Source organism: Lithobates pipiens, unplaced genomic scaffold, assembly GCF_037356315.1.
Source record: "Lithobates pipiens isolate NorthernLeopardFrog02 unplaced genomic scaffold, aLitPip1_a1.2 Scaffold_16, whole genome shotgun sequence".
Taxonomy (NCBI): Eukaryota; Metazoa; Chordata; class Amphibia; order Anura; family Ranidae; genus Lithobates; species Lithobates pipiens.
Window position 1 is genome coordinate 374568459 of NW_027507748.1, and position 18827 is coordinate 374587285.

The following is an 18827-nucleotide window of genomic DNA, read 5'->3' on the forward strand; positions in this document are numbered from 1 at the left end:
CAGTTAAATCTGCCAGCAGGGCCACCAACAGGGGGGTACCACCGGGAGTCCTGTAAGGGGCCAGGGTACACAGGGGGGGCCCGGACAGCAAGGGGATTGGTGCGGTGGGACAGGAGGACAATTACAGGATGATGTACTGTGTCTGTGTCTCTCACTCCAGCAGCTGACAGTCAGTTTCTCCCTGTCTCCCTGTAACTGGATTTTAGCTGCTGGAGGGAGAGACACAGACACAATGCATCATTCTCTATTTGTCCCACCACCCTCCGCCGCACTGATCTCCTTCCGTGTGCTGCCCACATCTGATTCCTCCTCTGTGTCCAGGCCCCTCTCATCCACCCCGCAGCACTGACAGCTCCCCTATCTCACTGGCTGCTGCGTGTACACAGGGGGGAAGGGGCCCTTTTCTTTTTTGAACTGGACACAATGAACAATCAGTTTACTCTGCTTCAGTTTATAAATGGATAGGAGCCTCTGTATCTTGTTAATTCATCTTCAGTTCAACTAATTCTACAGAGAAAGGAATTGAAGAATCTTTGACCCTTTCTCTGCCTCAAAAGAGAGGAGCCCCCCCCCCCCGCCACATAAACAAACACACACATTTTAAAAATTTTTTTTAAAGAATAATTAAAAAAATATAAAAAATAACAAAATGTAAAGAATAAAAAAAAAAAAAAAAAGTAAAAATGAAGGGCTCATTCACACAGGCTCTCTGGCCCCTACAATTTGAAGAGAATGCAGTGGTTTGAGGTCATACACTTCACCCACCTGCGTCTGTGTTCGTACAGCTGCTGCTTTCCCTTAGCATAACATAGGCTGCCTTCATACAGCAATAGCCTTATTTAAAAAACAACATTGATTCACACTATACATGCCACAGCACCTATGTGAGTGAGCCCAGAGACCTCATTTACACACAGGACTATTCAATGCAGTTTTATCTTTTATATTTATCAGGAATTTTGTAAGTAATGTTATGTCTGTGTCCACTAATAATGATTTTTGTGTATTTTTTATAAAAAAATATGTTTTGATAATTTCAGGGTGGTGGGCTGTAAGGTTAGCTGTACATGGCCTCATGATTTTTAACAGCAGCCCTGACTGCCAATGTGAGTGCAACCTTAATATATGGATCAAAATTCAGGCCCTGCTGAATTTCAATCTATAAATGGACAAGCTGGTTGTACAATAGTTAATCAACTTGTGTGCAACCAGCCCGTTGGAAATTGTTCTCTCAATCAGCTATAGCTGGCAGTACTGATCAGTGTATTCCTTACAGTGGGGAAGTCTCCCTGCTGTCAGAATACACTGGAGAACATCGAGTGTGTGAATGGGCAAATTGGGTAATTTTTGTTCATTTAGGTAATTTTTTTTTGTTCAACCCATTTATAATCCACTTCATTCATGCTGTGTGCTCCTGCATCCACATTCTTTGGAAACCTCCACCCTGTCTATAATTCAGCATTATCTTCACAGAATCAACAATGCTAAATGAATAGGACATCTCGCCAGCTAAATGGGAGAACCACCTGGTTCTATTGGAGAGAATAAACTTCAATAGATGAATATGGGAACCTTCTATCCTAAGGGATCCTATACCCTTTATGCTGACTCCAGGAGTTGCCCAAATTAGCACCCATACTGGACATTTTGCATTCTGCACTCTTATCTATCCTCCATACCCTGCCCCGGTGGGCCGATGGCTCAGTGGGCCACTCTGATGTAAGGGGGCTGGTGATGGGACACTCTGATGTAAGGGGGCTGGTGATGGGACACTCTGATGTAAGGGGGCTGGTGATGGGACACTCTGATGTAAGGGGGTGCTAATGGGACACTCTGATGTAAGGGGACGCTGATGGGACACTCTGATGTAAGGGGGCTGGTGATTGGACACTCTTATGTAAAGGAGTGCTAATGGGACACTCAAAATGTAAGTGGGCCGGTCTGGATGAAGTCCAGGGCCAAATTTCTGTCCCAGTCCAGCCCTGCCCTGCCCTCTCCCTTTTTTATTTTCTTTCTTCTTTACTTCTCTTTGTTCATTTATGTGGTATGGCCAGGCCCTTACCCCTTACCTCCCCCCTCGCTTCTTCCCTTACTCCATTCCAATACGACAACATTTCCTCTAACTCCACACCCACACTCCACCTAAATCCAGCACAAATGAAGGGGCATACCAGTTCTTCTGGTCCATAACCACCTGTGTTTTTACTCTTTAGTTACCTTATGCTACCCACTAATACCCTCATATAATAAAAATCATCAGCTCCAGAGTCTCACATTACCTCCTTTAGTAGGTTTTCATTTTACATGTGACTACTACACATACCTCTCCTCATTGTCATACAGGAACATCATTAACGTGTTATTTTAAGATGTTCCTATGTACATTATATATTGTCCCCTGACTATTACTTTTGAGAGCTATTATGCCCCATACACACGGTCGGAAATTCCGACCACAAAATCCGTCAAATTTTTTCCGACAGATTTTGGCTGAAACTAGTCTTGCATACAGAGAAATTGTGAAGAAATATTGGCCCATCCTACAGGAAGATCTAACATTCTCCCAAAAAAGCCTAGTTTTGTATACAGAAGAGCCCCTAATCTTTGAAACCTCTTGGTGCATAATGTGATTGATCCTCCCAGGTCAATAAAGATTTTTAGTGAGTTGAAAGGATTCTATAAGTGTAAAAGATGCTTGGCATGTAGGGTGAGCAAACCCCAACCCCTCAAAAAAGAAACGTTCAAATCAAGAACAGATTATAAAGAATATAAGATACGAGAGCTCATTACATGCCAAAGTACACACGTTACATACGTAATTGAATGTCCATGCAATTTACAGTATGTGGGCAGAACCATGCGGCCCCTATATGTACGTATACGAGAGAATATTAACAACATCAAAAAAGGTTTCCCGAAACATAACCTATCCCGTCATTTTGATCTATTTCACCAAAGAGATCCGTCGTGTCTAGTCTTTTATGGGATGGATTGTATAAAACATAATTGGAGAGGAGGCAACATGACCACCCTTATATCTCAAAACAAAACAGCCTAGATATACCATCTTGGGTCCCTTGCCCCTAGAGGGCTGAATCTAGATATAGATTTGAATTTCTTTATAGCCAACCCATAGGGATACTGATAAAGTGGGGGGCCTATATATAGACGCAAAGTATGGTATGGTAAAAAATAAATGCATTATAAGGATCTTCAGCCCAATATAATTATCAAGCAATCATATTAGCTTATAAAAAGGATTAAATTATATATATAAGGAGATGAAATTTAGGGAGTTGTATGAAAAATTGTATAATTCATCCCCCTATTATATAATACCACCTCCCCCCCCCCTCTCCTGTTTGTATTGGTTCTCGTTTTCTCTCTTATCTGAATTTTCTGAATTTTTTTTAATTTTTTTAATTTTTTGCAATTTTCTTTAGTTTCTTGTCCCTCAATTCTCCCCCCCCCTCTTTTTTCCTTTCCTTTACTTAGCCCCTTCTTTACTAGGGGGCTGAACATCACTAGTGTATATAGACCCATGGACCTTATATGAACTGATGGAAACCCCAAGTCGATCTTTAGGGATTATGTATGTAACCTAATCCTTATTATATATCTTTTATATTGTTTTACAACTTTTTATCCCTTATGGTTGCTTTTGGATGACATGGGGGATTGATAATCAAATGTTAAGTATTTGCGCAATAATGTACAAACCCTATATCGGGAAAGGAATAGGGGATGTGATGATCACACATTGATATAAGGAGTTATTAAGGGTTGAAGAAATACTCTAAGTGTGATATATAGTTAAAGAGGTGTTGTTTCTAATTTAAAAAAAATTCCCCATATGGTATCCAGAAATTTTATATAAATAATAATCTTAATGCATACTCAATTCGTAGTAATATAGGACTTTGGTATAGCTGTCTGGCTGTTGAAAATAGCTATACGGCTATTTAGAGTCTGTATGCAACCTAATACCATGAGGATAAAATATGTTCCCCCAAAAATACGGTTTAAATAGCTTTACAACATAATATCTGGTACGTATGGTAAACTCTCTAATATCAATGTAGTTGCCTGATAATAGCTCAGCGTCCTAGTAATTGACCAGCAGGGGCGCTTTGAGAGTAAACCTGGTTCTCTTAGTATCTGAGAATAAATTGTGCGAAATGGGGATTAGATGGTATCCTTATATGTTTCCTCTCAGATTATATAATGTATTATACGGATTCCCTCTAAGTTTCCTCTATGGTATTCAACGTTTTAAATTGGAAAGGTAGGAATGCATATACGAAGCTCTAATATCTTGATTGGCGGGCTAGAAGTGGGAGGCACCAACTCGGCCTCATAGACCGTAGTGTGTGGTGGCGTGGCACCATCGCTGAGGACGTCTATGACTAAACGCGTACGACGGAACCACTCGCACTATGTCACTTACGGCCGGCAGACTGTGTGGAGCGCAGCTGGAATACATGCTGCTTTTCCACAGCTTTCTGCACTACTGCCGGGATTTTTTACTTTTAAGCTTTTCGCTAATAATTTTCTACCTAGCGCATGAGGCCAGCTTTCTATCTAGTACCTGGGCCAGTAGTAGAGCATGTGGAGGTATGATGCTCTTACCTGGGACGCAATAAGGTGCATCTAACTAAATAATTTTCTGCCCCCATGCACTATACGGGCTGTGGATCTGTCCATTTGTCTGCTGGTTATTACATCTAACCAATGTTTTAATTAATTATTTTTTATATATATTTTTTTATTTGATGACATTTTTTTTAAATTTATTTATTTATTTATTTATTTTTTTTGTGTGGTTTTTTTTTGTGTTGATTTGTACAAATATATATTTTTTAATAATGAAAAGAACTTTCTGGTGATGAAAGGGAATATATATTATTTTATCCCTCTGAGGATGTATTGGCCTGCCTTTAACCGTTTTAAAGAGGAATCATCCGAATTATAAAGGAGTGAAAGAAGGTGGTGGATTTGGCTGGCAAGCGTTTGGAGATTGAGATACGATATGCACATAACCCCCTTAGGAATCTGGTGAGTGGGGACTTGAGGGGGCGAGCACAGAAGTCACCGACCTTTTCTGAATGAGCACTAAAGTCACCTTACTCTTTATTCGTATGAAGATTTGCTAAAATTAAAACAAAAAAGTGTGGCGCTTAGGTGGCAACAAACCACATGAACCAGTAAGGCACTAATTCAAGCAAAGAAAATTACATACACTTCAAAAAAAGAAAATATGTGTAAATTCTGTTGTATATCAAGAGATCTTACTCCCAGGTGGAAGAGTGCATGAACCTCATGCACACAAAAGGTTCAGGTAAATAAAATTAATTTAACATATACAGTCCATCAAGTGAACGTCTAACGGTCCTTGAAATGTGTAATATCAATCACAATTCCAAACTTTAGGCGACGTGAAAAAAGGTGAAATTCAACTTCTGATGTGTAGAATAATACCACCACCACCGTGATAAAGAAGGGGAGAGGAGGCTTACCAAATGACGTGGACTCAGAGAAAGGCTTACGCCTCTCGAGTCATATGGGCCTGTAGGTTAGCAAACCAGATAATCATACATCTATTATGTAATCTCCCGGCCCCCAGAGGACGGCTGTTTAGTTGAAACGCGTCAGATGGACCCCCTTACAGACATCGCTACTTTCTGACTATGTTATTACGATTGAACCAAATGTGAGTGTAATTTTATTATTATTTTTTTAATAAATTGGATGTTAAAACGGTATCACGCTATGCTAGTTTTCTACTTCCATGGTCTTTGATACCTGAGCCCCCTATTTTCGTGGGATGAGCACTATAGGAGGATCGCTACGGATGATTTCATGACGTGAAGACTTGCGGGAGATTACATACTAGATGTATGATTATCTGGTTTGCTAACCTACAGGCCCATATGACTCGAGAGGCGTAAGCCTTCCTCTGAGTCCACGTCATTTGGTAAGCCTCCTCTCCCCTTCTTTATCACAGTGGTGGTGGTATTATTCTACACATCGGAAGTTGAATTTCACCTTTTTTCACGTCACCTCAAGTTTGGAATTGTGATTGATATTACACATTTCAAGGACTGTTAGACGTTCACTTGATGGACTGTATATGTTAAATTAATTTTATTTACCTGAACCTTTTGTGTGCATGAGGTTCATGCACTCTTCCACCTGGGAGTAAGATCTCTTGATATACAACGGAATTTACACATATTTTCTTTTTTTGAAGTGTATGTAATTTTCTTTGCTTGAATTAGTGCCTTACTGGTTCATGTGGTTTGTTGCCACCTAAGCGCCACACTCTTTTGTTTTAATTTTTGTATGTTACTGTGTAGTCTTCAGTAGTGTTGGCAGCTGGGTAGAACACATCTTTTCACAGCGCAGTATTTTTTTACACCTTTATGAAGATTTGCTACATACATACTGCGCTTTTTTTTGTATGAAACTTTGCAGATTTTGCACATTGCAACTTAAGGAACTTTGAGTACTGTATTATTGCACATTGGTTTGCACATATTTTTGTTCTTTTACATTTATCATTATATTTGTTTTTGTATTTTTGCACATTTTTTGCATTTTTGCACATTTTGCTGTGGACCCTATTTAGTATCCAACGTCACAGTGGATTTATTAGTGACATTTGTCACATATTTGGAGACACTTAATGTGAACTGATTGAATCACACAGAGACATTTTAAATTGAGGATTCACATTGATATATATAAGGAATAAGTTTGCTCTATGCTTCATATGCTCTCTATGCTTTTATTATGCTTTAATTGTGTATTGCATCTCATTGGCCTAAATCAGCCCAATTACCTAACACTACTCCACATTAATTAGGTGTATATAGAGAGCGGGGTTCATCCCGGCTTATCCTCTATGTTGGCTGTTATACACCTTAATTAAGGGAATAGTACATATAATTATCTTAGCCCCTACTGGACTATATAGTCTTTTTAAAATATATTAGTGACATCTTATTACTGGAGAAGATTCTATGGTCTCTCCTTGGCATAGGCGGGCCATTGACCTAGCACAGCAGAGAGATCTCAGAATACTTCTATATAATACGGGTGTAGCTCATAAAACATTTTCTGAGGTAGCGCCTGGGGCCCTATTATTATTTATAAACTAATTGCATACACACGGTGGCACAAAGTTGTTGGAAAATCCAAACGTTCGGAACGAGGTGACGTAAAAAACATACGACAGGACTACATAGAGGCCAGTAGCCAATAGCTGTCATCTTCAAAATTTTTCTGAGCATGCGTGGCACTTTGTGCGTCGGAATTCTCTACACACGATGGGAAAAAGTCTGATCGGATTTTGTTGTCGGAAAATTTTAGATTCAGCTCTCAAACTTTCTCAATCTGAAATTCCGACAGAAAAAGTCTGATAGAGCCCACACACGATCGGATTTTCCAACAACATAATCTGATCTGACTTTTTCCCTCAAAATTTCCGACCGTGTGTATGGGGCATAAGTGTCGCCTCTTAAGTAAAGATTGCATATTGAAAAAGTATGATATTCTCCAGGCTAGAGGACAGAAATACTGCTGAATTATAGCTCAGGAGGAGCTGCTGTACTAACTATGCTATGTTAGTACAGTGATCTCCTCCACTGAGCTAGTATGTTCTGACAGGGGGGCAGCCCTCCTGCCAAAAATACACTGGTCAGTACTATCAGCCATTGGTTGAGAGCGCTGATTGAATGTCGATTGGCAGACCTTTTTCGGTCATGCTGCTCGACCGGCTTCTGCCGGACCGGCTGCCCTCTGATATTCGACCTGTGTGTCCTAGCCTTAAGTATCTACTGCCCCAGGGTCCAGACTTCAGGTTAATAATGCCCCCTATTATTGTTTTACTTGCCAAACCTATGCAGACTGAATTGGTTGACAGAGCATAGTGTATTTAGACATTTTCATGTAAAGATACAATGTGGCAGAAATTCACAATATGTCACCCTGTGTTTCCATTAATTGAAATTGACAATATTTCAACCTGTGTTTCTGTTATTAGAAATTGACAATATTTCAACCAGTGTTTCCGTTATTAGAAATTCACAATATTTCAACCTGTGTTTCCGTTATTAGAAATTCATAATATTTCAACCTGTGTTTCCGTTATTAGAAATTCACAATATTTCAACCTGTGTTTCCGTTATTAGAAATTCACAATATTTCAACCTGTGTTTCCGTTATTAGAAATTCACAATATTTCAACCTGTGTTTCCGTTATTAGAAATTCACAATATTTCAACCTGTGTTTCCGTTATTAGAAATTCACAATATTTCAACCTGTGTTTCCGTTATAAGAAATTCACAATATTTCAACCTGTGTTTCTGTAAATAGAGCTATGTACAACATACACTGACACAACCTTACAATATAAAAAATATATTTGTGGTAATGTAATTAAAACAACCATTTAGGCATAGAATTCAAAGAACTGTTTTTGTATAAGGTATATCTTACTTACGGTAAATTAAATAAACCTACAATTATAGTGTGAATAAACATACATACTATAACTTTCATTAGACGTAGCATATAATACATTAAAGCTCAATTTACCTTCACTCTTGCACAGTTGCACAATCTACTCTCCTGTACTGAAATAGCTTACTCTGATTTCACTGATTATTGTGAGTTTATCAGTGTGCAGTAAAAGTTTCAGCAGATAAGAGAAAGCCAACTACATTTTCTGGATAGAGGACATCCAGCATCATCTGCTTTTTTTCTCCCCAGCTTTACTGTCCCTGGCCCACTTCTTTCATTCAATCAAGTTAAGTTCTTTCAATCATAGTGGCTTAGCATCACATGTGTACATTAGGCCCCTTTCACACAAGTGGACCGATCGGGTCAATCAGTCAGTTTTTCAGTCAGACTGTCCATTGTCCGCTATAAAGCGCCAACATCCAGTCCCATCCAATCCGCTAAAAACAGACGGGTGGGGATCCATTTCCATTTCAATGGCAGTCGGGTGTAAAAGGACAGGTGGTACTGCCCATAGAGGAAAGTGGGCTGTGTCTGTACCTGCTCTGCTCAGCAGGGATCAGCGGACAGATACCCCGCTGAGCAGGTTGACTCCTGGCAGTGTTTGCCCTGTGTGCAAGTGGCCTTACATAGAGCAGTCTGCATTCCTAGGAATTCCCACTTCTCCAGACTAACACCTACCTGCCAAAGCATTTTAATATTTGTAAAACTCCTCCTAAGAGTCATTCTATTATTTGCATTGGGACTGCATTGCATAGAGAAGCACAGAAGCCTAGTGATAATGTCTAAAATAAAGTATGTAATGAAAATGGATTTTTTTTTTTTTAAACATTTCATTGGCATGTTGATGAGGAGGCAGGGAGGTGCCAGGGAAGGCAAAATATAAGAAGATTAAAGTTTAGTTTTAACATACAGTACATTTATAGTTGTTTCTCTTAAATTACCTAATACAATCTTATTGTTGTAGGGCTTGTTCATTACAATGTGAGTTAGAAACAGTTACACAAATATATGGCTAGGGAGGACCCTCACCAGGCCAACATCCAAAATATATATTCAAGGATTGACCAGGACCAAAAAATTGGTCAAAGTAGGAGAATTTCTGATCCAGTAATGCCTCCAAAAAGGCCTCGACTAGCAAGTTTTTAGACGCATTACTTGATCAGATATTCTTCTCCTACTTTGATACATTATGACATTTCTGTACCTTAGATCCAGCCCTCTGTAACTGCATCATTGGGTAACTGGTAACTGGTAACTGTGTCCATACAGGGTGTTGTTTGTATGTTGGTTATATGTTTTTTGTAATTTTAATTATGCTGTAATAAAATGTATACTTTTTTATTGATTTTGCCTCTCATTGTGTACCCACAAAGTCCACCAATTTTTTTACTTGGTCAATCCTTGTATACACGAATATATGGCATTCTGAAAGAGATGCACACACCTGGGTGCTTAAATCTGCACTTGAAATGTTTTTTGCTACCAGGTTCAAGAGGGTGTCTCATGTGACATGCCCTCATTGTTTGCCTGACTTCATCTTCAACCACATCTATAGCTTATTTACAGTTTCTGACCATTTCCTCGAATAAATGCAACCCAGCAATCTATGACAGCCCTCTGTAACATTACATATAAGGAATATTATGTGTAGCCCCTTAGTGACATCAAGGGCCAGAGCTGAGGCTCTTGTATCTCATAAGTTACCAACCAATGGCTTTTTTGAACAATAATAAAAAAAGATACATTATTACAATACTATAGAGCAAATCCAGCCTGATGCATGCTGCTATTTTCTATTATTTATGGAGCAGTGATGCATTTCAATGACTAACAGTTTGATTATTTTAAAAATGTATCTCTATTGTAACTTGTAAAATCAACATAAAGACTGGCTTATTAAATAAGACAAATATCAATTACCTTAATGCAGTAACCAATAGCAGCACAAATCATAAAAACAATTTAATTGCCATTGGCTTATCACATTAAACCGAAATCATATTGGTTGCAATGGGTTACTGCATTTACCATATCCGCATTGCACTGTTTTGTGAATAAATACTAATGTGTACTGTTCCTAATAATTCATTTCATTCCAGTTATACTAAGAGTGGAGCTTTTGCCAATGCACTGCAAAAATGGCCTGCTATAACTAGAAATATATAAAGCATTATTCCCTGAAGTGTTGCTCTAGACCAGATTTCTCAACCTTTTTAACAAGGAGGAACCCTTGAAATAACTTTTTGGTCCCTGCTAATATTTACTATACCTACAGATCATGGTATAGTGTGTTGGTCAGTGGGAAGAATGCTCCTCATATTTGTGGTCATTGGAAAAAATCCCTCCTAACATATAGCTAAAGAGACCGATGGTGTCAGTGGTTACTTATCTGTAAGTCAGACATTGACCATTGCTAAAGGAACCCCTAGGATCCTCTGAAGAAACCCTAAGGTTCCATGGATCCCTGGTTTAAAAAAAAGCAACTCAAAACCATATAATGACCACGTTCAAAGTGCATAGGCTACAGATCCACTCTAATATACCAATCAATGTTTAACAGTACTAAACCAGCGTAATTTACACCCTTAAACAAGCATTGATTAAGATGTTGATGCTACATATGCCACAATCAACAAGAGTAGCAAATGTCTGCTGTAAGACAATACTGCTTCCACACCAGAGGTATAGACTTTTCTCTCTCCTAGGTCTTGTACTGGTCTATAGTTCTCCGCCATGACAGCATCTGATGAGTAATTAAGTTTTGTGTAGAATGCTTCCAGCTGTAGAAAGAAAGGCGAGAGGTTCAATGTGATTCAAACATATTATCCTATATAAAGTGAGGTTACAATGAGCTGACCTGCAGCAAGTGCTACAGACGAAAATTGGGAGTTACTCTTCCAACAATGGGTTTCATTTTTTAAAGTACTTAAGTCATTTTTTTAAAGTATTTTTTCAATATTTTCAGAGTTTAAAATGTGAGCGGACATAATGTTTAGTGATTAATCATTTTTTATTGTTCGGTTTTTACGTAGATAGGAAGGTTCTATACTGATTCTTGTACACTGGGTCTTATTTCCCTGGAATGCTAATATAAGCTTTTGACAAATGTGAAGCTGAATCACAGTATTGCAGAGTAGACTAAAACAATGTAGATTCTGCTTTTACTTTCTGACGAATCAGTCCACTGAAAGTAATAATTCAGTTGTAGGTGGGGTATTGTGGGGGCAATCGACACTACCGATGTCAGGCACAGTCACTTCTGCCACAGACATTTCTTTTCAAAGTAAAAAAAAATAGCAGTTGGAAAAGTTTTCTGAACCTGTAATGGTAATATTCCCTGCAAGGAAAACAGGCAGAAGAGCACTGAGTATTTGCTAGTCAGGGGGTGGAGAGGGCAAACAAGGATAAGTGGACTTATCCTTTAAAACAGTCTGCACAAGTCTGAAAAACAACACATCTGTTCCTGAAATAGGTGTTTGCTCAAGTACTGGTAAAATATCTTGTCTATTTCACCCTGTTATTTGTTTCAGTACAAAACAGTGAAGGGCCAGCAACATAATATTAAAATAAATAAAAATATTAAACAGGATGATCCTTTAAATGCTGTCCTTGCCAAAGGATCAGCAGTGGTTTTTGGGACAGTTTTGTTTACATATAACACTTATGCATGGAGCCAGGAGAGCCAGACAATCTCAATATTGCTCTAATACTAATTTAGAATGGAAATGCTGATATTGAAATTATTTTTAACCAGCCGTGGAGCTAGGCTTTCAGTGCAATATCACTCTGTGCAGTTGCTCCTATGTTAAAATTAAGCTTTCAAAAATTTTTCCATTTGTACATAATTTCACCATGATTTGTATAAAAAAAAAATGAGCACTCTGCACATATGGCCCATCAGTATCGAAACCTGAAATTTTTGTGTGCCCTGGCCCAGGCATGGGTGCAGCGTCAGTACCACTGGCAGCAGTCAGTGAAAATCTATGACAGACCTAAATACACAGTGGCTGGGCACTCTTCCAAGTGATTCTCGCATTAAGGGCCAGTTCACACCAAAACACAGCGAAAGAGGGACAGCTTGTTCCTGTGTGAACTGGCCCCTAGGGTTGTATGCTTTCAGGAACAAATTTCCTGAAGGCAAAGTTATTGGTTTAACCCCCCTCCCCCGACCGTCCACTTAAAGAAAGGCATGCAGCCGTTCAAAGTTGTACACATGCCACAGCTGCAATGCTTGGGAGTAAGGATGAGCTCAGGCATGTTCACATGCAGAGCCTGCCAGGAAGTCGGCGCAGAGCTGCGCTAATCACAGGCAGAGAGACATTGCCCCGATACGTGGCTGCAGAGATCGAGGCAATGTCTCACTGCCTGTGATTAGCCCAGAGCTGCGCCGACTTCCTGGCGGGCTCTGCACGTGGACCATGTGAACACACCTGAGCTCATCCCTACTTGAGAGGCTTCTAGATGGACGTCCCCACTTTGTATATACTACACCTGCATCATTCAGCTATCTTGTGAGTTGCCATTTGTCCTTTTTATTAAATTGTTGGTTTTAAACGCTGCACTTAGCCTGGCGCCCCTTTGTTCCCTGCTGTGCTATTATATTAGTTGTCATGCTTTTGCATGGTTTTTGCATGTCGTTGCACTTTGTTCATATGGTAGGCTATTCATTTCAATGGGCTGCCCTACAAGTAACAAACACAGCAAGAAAGCGTATGCACCTTTTTCAGCTTAGCACATTTTAACTGCCTGTTTTTCAAGAATTGTTGTTTGTTCTTGTGCATGCGAAAATGCACTTTTTGCTTAGCATGTGTGGGGTGCCATTAACAATAAATGACGTTGCAGGTGGAACACAGGTGTTTTGACAGTTTTGTGAATGCATACAGAAACACTTGATTTTGCTTGCATTCACACACTACACTGGTGTGAATGCAGGCTTACTATTAACAGATCTTTCAGTAGACTACAGAGAGAAGGAAATAGAGAAAAAGAAGGGGGGGGGGGGATTTTAATAAAACAAAGTACCTGTTTGTTCCCTAGCTTTATTGTTTCAGGAAACACAGTCCAGGTGACCGTTTCATCACATGTAGGAGTAGTGAGAGAACCATCATATCTGTAGAAATGTTCTAGATATTTTTCTTCTGGAATCAGATCTTGTAATTTCACCGCAGAAACAGTTGTATTGGTGCCTAATATAAAAAAAAAAAACATACAGCTCATGTGAACATCATGGAAAGTGTGTTGGAGAATATTTATGCTTGAATTAAGGTAAAAAATGTTCTGCCTTTAGAACCACTTTAAAAGACAACTTTATTTGACTCAAATATATATACTGTGCGTGTATGTGTATATATATATAAAACATATATATATACACACACACACATATTGTTAAAAGTATTGGGACACCTGCCTTTACACGCACATGAATTTTAAGGGCATCCCAGTCTTAGTTGTTAGGGTTCAATATTGAGTTGGCCCACCCTTTGCAGCTATAACATCTTCCACTCTTCTGGTAAGGCTGTCCACAAGGATTAGGAGTGTGTCTATGGGAATGTTTAACTATTATTCCAGAAGCGCATTTGTGAGGTCAGGCACTGATGTTGGACAAGAAGGCCTAGCTTGTAGTCTCCACTCTAATTCATCCCAAAGGTGTTCTATCGGGTTTAAGGCAGGACTTTATGCAGACCAGTCAATTCCCTCCACCTCAAACTCGCTCATCCATGTCTTTATGGACCTTGCTTTATGCACTGGTCCAAAGAATTTGGTGGAGGGGTTATGGTATGGGGTTATTTTTCAGGGGTTGGCCTTGATCCTTCAGTTCCAATGAAGGGAACTTTGTGGGAACAGTTGACCCGTCCTGTTTCAACATGACTGCGCACCAGTGCACAAAGCTTGAAAATGCCTTGATATGCTGTGTTCCAACACAAATCGCAGCGGGTAGGACTGTGCAATTAATTATTCTAAAATCTTTGCATTGTATGTAATTGACCAAGGAATGTTTGTTTCTTTCTTGGCAGATAGGTTTGGCAACATACACAAAGCAAGCCAAAATTATGTCAAGGGTCTTTTTCAGTAGAACTAAATTTTATGTGCAGGAAATGAAACACTCTTGGTTGGGAGGATTATTCTGCAGGAGATGTCCCTTTCTGAGAATCATACATATTTAAGTGACCTTAAATTGCTGCTTTTTTGATTTAGTTGAAAGGTACCACATCTTTATCTATTTATTTTATTGTGGGTCCAACCAAGGCACTAGATAGCATTGAGCGTTTTAGGCAGAATGGTATTTTCCTTTATACAATTAAAGTGAAAAAAGAAACACCTTCAAAGTGTTTAAGTGACAAGTTCCCTAGAAATGAACCATAATCAAACCAATCTTTTTATAATGTATAATGTTAAACCTGAGGCAGAAGTTACAAAGGTAAAGACTTAAAAAAAAAAAACACAATTACAGCAAATTTTAACATGTAAACAGATGTTTCCACTTTATCAGAAATTGAAGCCAAACTGAACCTTCCTATTTTATCACTTTAACGCAGTCAGGTTGCATAAACAGCATTAAATAAGTGCCATTTTTATTTATTAGCATTACTATTTACTGCAGCAAGGGTTAAAATGCCCCATGCCAGCAACCCGTTACAGAGCCAAACCCTTGCTTAGCACAGATCACAGAGTTTCAGACACGCTCCCTGCAGCTTGTGGTTGGGCGGTTGGGCAGTGGGTGTGGAGGACCCAAGGAAACCTGCACCTCTGCGATTTGTATTGAGCAGAGGTCCGGCTCTCTAGCAGTTTGCTAGCACAGGGTATTTTAAGTGTTAAAAATCAATAAAAAAATGGAAAATTGGAAATGTATGCTTTTAAAGTAGAACTAAAGGCAAAACTTTATTTTGATTTTGGAGAACGTTTATAACCCCTGTCAATTTTTATTGACACCTGTGTCCCATTGGGGAGATTTTCCTTCACTTCCTGTCCCATAGCCACAATAGGAAGTGAGATGAAATCCCTCCAAATTATTAGAATACCTTGTTGCCACAAGGGGTACCAGGACTAGTGTCACCATTTAAATATTTGCTCTCTATTATCTAGGGATAACCAAAAACTTCTGATTTTCTTTTACTTTTATTTTCAATGATAATGGTAAACATGACCAATACAGAGGGTAAATCTCCTTGACGGCAACACAGACACCAATAAAAATCTGACAGATGTTGTAATTCCCCTCCACTCTATTCAAACTAAAAAGAAAAACGAAAAAAGAAAAAAAAAAGTTTGGTCTTTATTTGGTCTTTATTTATACTTTAATTTATTGTGGTGACTGACTAATAAAAATTATGTTTTAACTGTATTATTGGATGTTGTGTGATATAATTAATCCCTTTATGCTGGCCACAGCTGGCATTTTAAAATGTTTGTGATGTTCGGAGCTTGTAGGCAGGACTTTCTTGCCGCACTGTGATTGGCTGCACAGTGCTGATATCATTGGGAGCCACACCTACTCGCTCTTGATTATAACTAGCTGACCCTGAGCTGTCTGTGGCAGCCCAGTCATGAGCGTGCACCCCAGAACATGACAGTAATGCATATATGCCACGGCTGGGCATTAAGGCCCACCCACCTGCCTCTGTATGTAGACTACTATGCAAACATTTTAGGCAGGTGTGGAACAATGCTGTAAGAGTGTCAATAGTTTATTTTTTATCAGTTAACAAAAAATAAATGAAAAGAAGTGTAATCCAAATCAAATGAATATTTGTGTGACCACCCTTTGCCTTCAAAACAGCATCAATTCTTCTAGGTACGCTTGCACACAGTTTTTGAAGGAACTCGGCAAAAGTTCCAAAAGTCTTGGAGAACTAACCAAATATTTTCTGTGGATGTAGGCTTCCTCAGATCCTTCTGTCTCTTTATGTAATCCCAGACAGAATCAATGGTGTTGAGATCGGGGCTCTGTGGGGGCCAAACCATCACTTCCAGGACTCCTTGTTCTTCTTTAATCTGAATATAGCTCATTGGTTGTATGTTTAGGGTCATTGTGCTGCTGCAGAATAAATTTGGGGCCAATCACATGCCTAACTGATGGTATGGCATGATGAAAAATATCTGCCTGTATTTGTCAGCATTGAAGACACCATTGATCCTGACCTAATCTCTGACTTCAGAAATACAGTCCAAAACTTGCAAGGAACCTTCACCATGCTTCACTGTTGCCTGCAAATTTTGACTCATTAGTCCAGACAACCTGCTGCTATTTTTCTGCACCCTGGTTCCTATGTTTTTTGTGCATAGTTGAGTTACATGAGGTATGTTTTTTTGGCCACAATTATTCCATGAAGACCACTTCTTGACAGACTTCTCTGGCCAGTAGATGGGTGTCCCAGGTCCCACTGGTTTCTGTCAGTTCTGTACTGATGGCACTGCAGAACATCTTCCAATGTTGAAGGAAAGTAAGCCTGATGTGTCTTTCATCTACTGCATTAAGTTTCCATGGCCACCCACTGCATCTACAGTCCTCAACATTACCCATTTCTTTGTGCTTCTTCAAAAGAGTTTGAACAGCACATAATAAATCCCCAGTCTGCTTTGAATTCTTTGGCTGGGAGACACCTTGCTGAAGCATTATAACTACCATGTGTCTTATTGCTGTTCTTAGTTTTGCCATGGTGTGTGGCATGAAACGATCTTCCACAACCTCACATTAGTAGCAGAGTTTGGCTGTTCCTCATCCAGTTTTAAAGGAGTTGTAAAGTCTCAAGGTCTTTCACCTTAATGCATTCTATGCATTAAGGTGAAAAACCTTCTGTGCTGCAGCTGCCCTCCAGAGCCTCCCTTTTTCTTACCTGATCCTGACCGATCCAGTTACGAAAACAAGCCCAGCAGCTCCAGCCGCTGTCTCTGGTCCTCAATGGTCAGACTGACAGCAGCAGACGCTACTGCTGTCAATCAAATCCAGTGACACGGCAACAGGGCTGCGAGTACCCCCAATGGAAACCGGATCTCTGTGGGGAGGACACTCGATAAAGGAGAGAAGCCAGGATGCTGCCGGAGGACCCCAGAAAAGGAGGATCGTGGCCTATCTGTGCAAACCCCTTTCACAGAGTAGGTAAGTATGACATATTTGTAAAGGTTTTTTTTTTTATAACAATCACTTTAAGCCTCCTACAAAGCTGTTTGTGTTTCAGTTAATGACTGTGTTTCAAGCTACATATGAAATTCATGATCATTAGCACCTGCTTGGTATAATTGATTAATCATACACCTCACTCTATTCCTACAAAATCCCTGACTTTGTGCAAGTGTACAAAGTGTAAGAGCTGATGCTGTTTTGAAGCCAAAGGGTAGTCACACACATATTGATTTGATTTAGGCCTTTCTTCTGTTCGCTCACTTTGCATTTTGTAAATTGAAAAAATAAACAAAGTATGAAAGCATTCTTATAGCATAGTACTGTATGTATAAAGCTGCTGTAAAGGAGTTAATGTCTAGCCTTATATTTTGTAAAGAATTATACTGTATGTATGCAGCCTGACTGCATTATGGTAATAATTTAGGATGGTCCTATTGAGCTTTAAAGTAAACCTACTACAAGTCTCTGTCGTTTAAACTGAGCATATGCATGCAAAATGCAGCAAAATGCAGCAAAAATTATATGAAAAAACAATCAGCAATTCCATTGAAGTTATATGCAAATATTGACTCTTCCTGTAAATAAAAAGCCTATGCTTTGTTAACTAGGTATATTATGCGAACAGCCAATGTGACATTCACCAAACATTCACTGCAGGTGTATCTTTTTTATGTGAATAATTCACCTGTAGTTAATGTTTGCAGAATGTCACATTTACTGCTTTATGAATATGCACTACATATGCACAATGAATAATATGTCTTTATAAAGTACTGATGGCTGAATGTGTTGTAAGTACAGTAGGCATACGTCTCTTATTTCAAGCATTACATTAAAAATTATCAACTGAGTTACAAATTTTGCACACTAGTTATAATAATCATAAACTTAATACTTAAAGCCTATTAATCAATTGTGTCATACCTGTTGCTCTGATATTATTTAGTGCTGTAATTATACTTTCATATTTGACATTGTTATCAGTAATTTCCTGTAAAGAGAATTAGAAAATGTAGAAATATATTTTGTTAACCAAAACATTTTTTTTCTAATAAGTTTAGTCAAACATTTCGTAAATGCCTTTCTGTGATCTAGTATTAAAACATTAATAAACTCTTTTTTTTCAACTAGTTTTATTAATGCTGAGGAGGAACTGGGAATTATAGATAAGTAAATAAA

At 38.9% G+C, this 18827-nt stretch overlaps 1 protein-coding gene across 1 annotated transcript in view; it reads right to left on the reverse strand.

Moving 5' to 3' along the window:
• Window positions 1-18827, reverse strand: part of CA4 (carbonic anhydrase 4) — a 131030-nt gene that overhangs the window by 71989 nt on the left and 40214 nt on the right. The window contains exons 6-8 of the mRNA XM_077482142.1: window positions 18573-18639; window positions 13547-13710; window positions 11202-11304 (exon numbers count right to left, since the gene is read on the reverse strand). Of these exons, the coding sequence (XP_077338268.1) occupies window positions 11202-11304; window positions 13547-13710; window positions 18573-18639 (334 nt within the window). The remainder of the gene's footprint in view (window positions 1-11201; window positions 11305-13546; window positions 13711-18572; window positions 18640-18827) is intronic.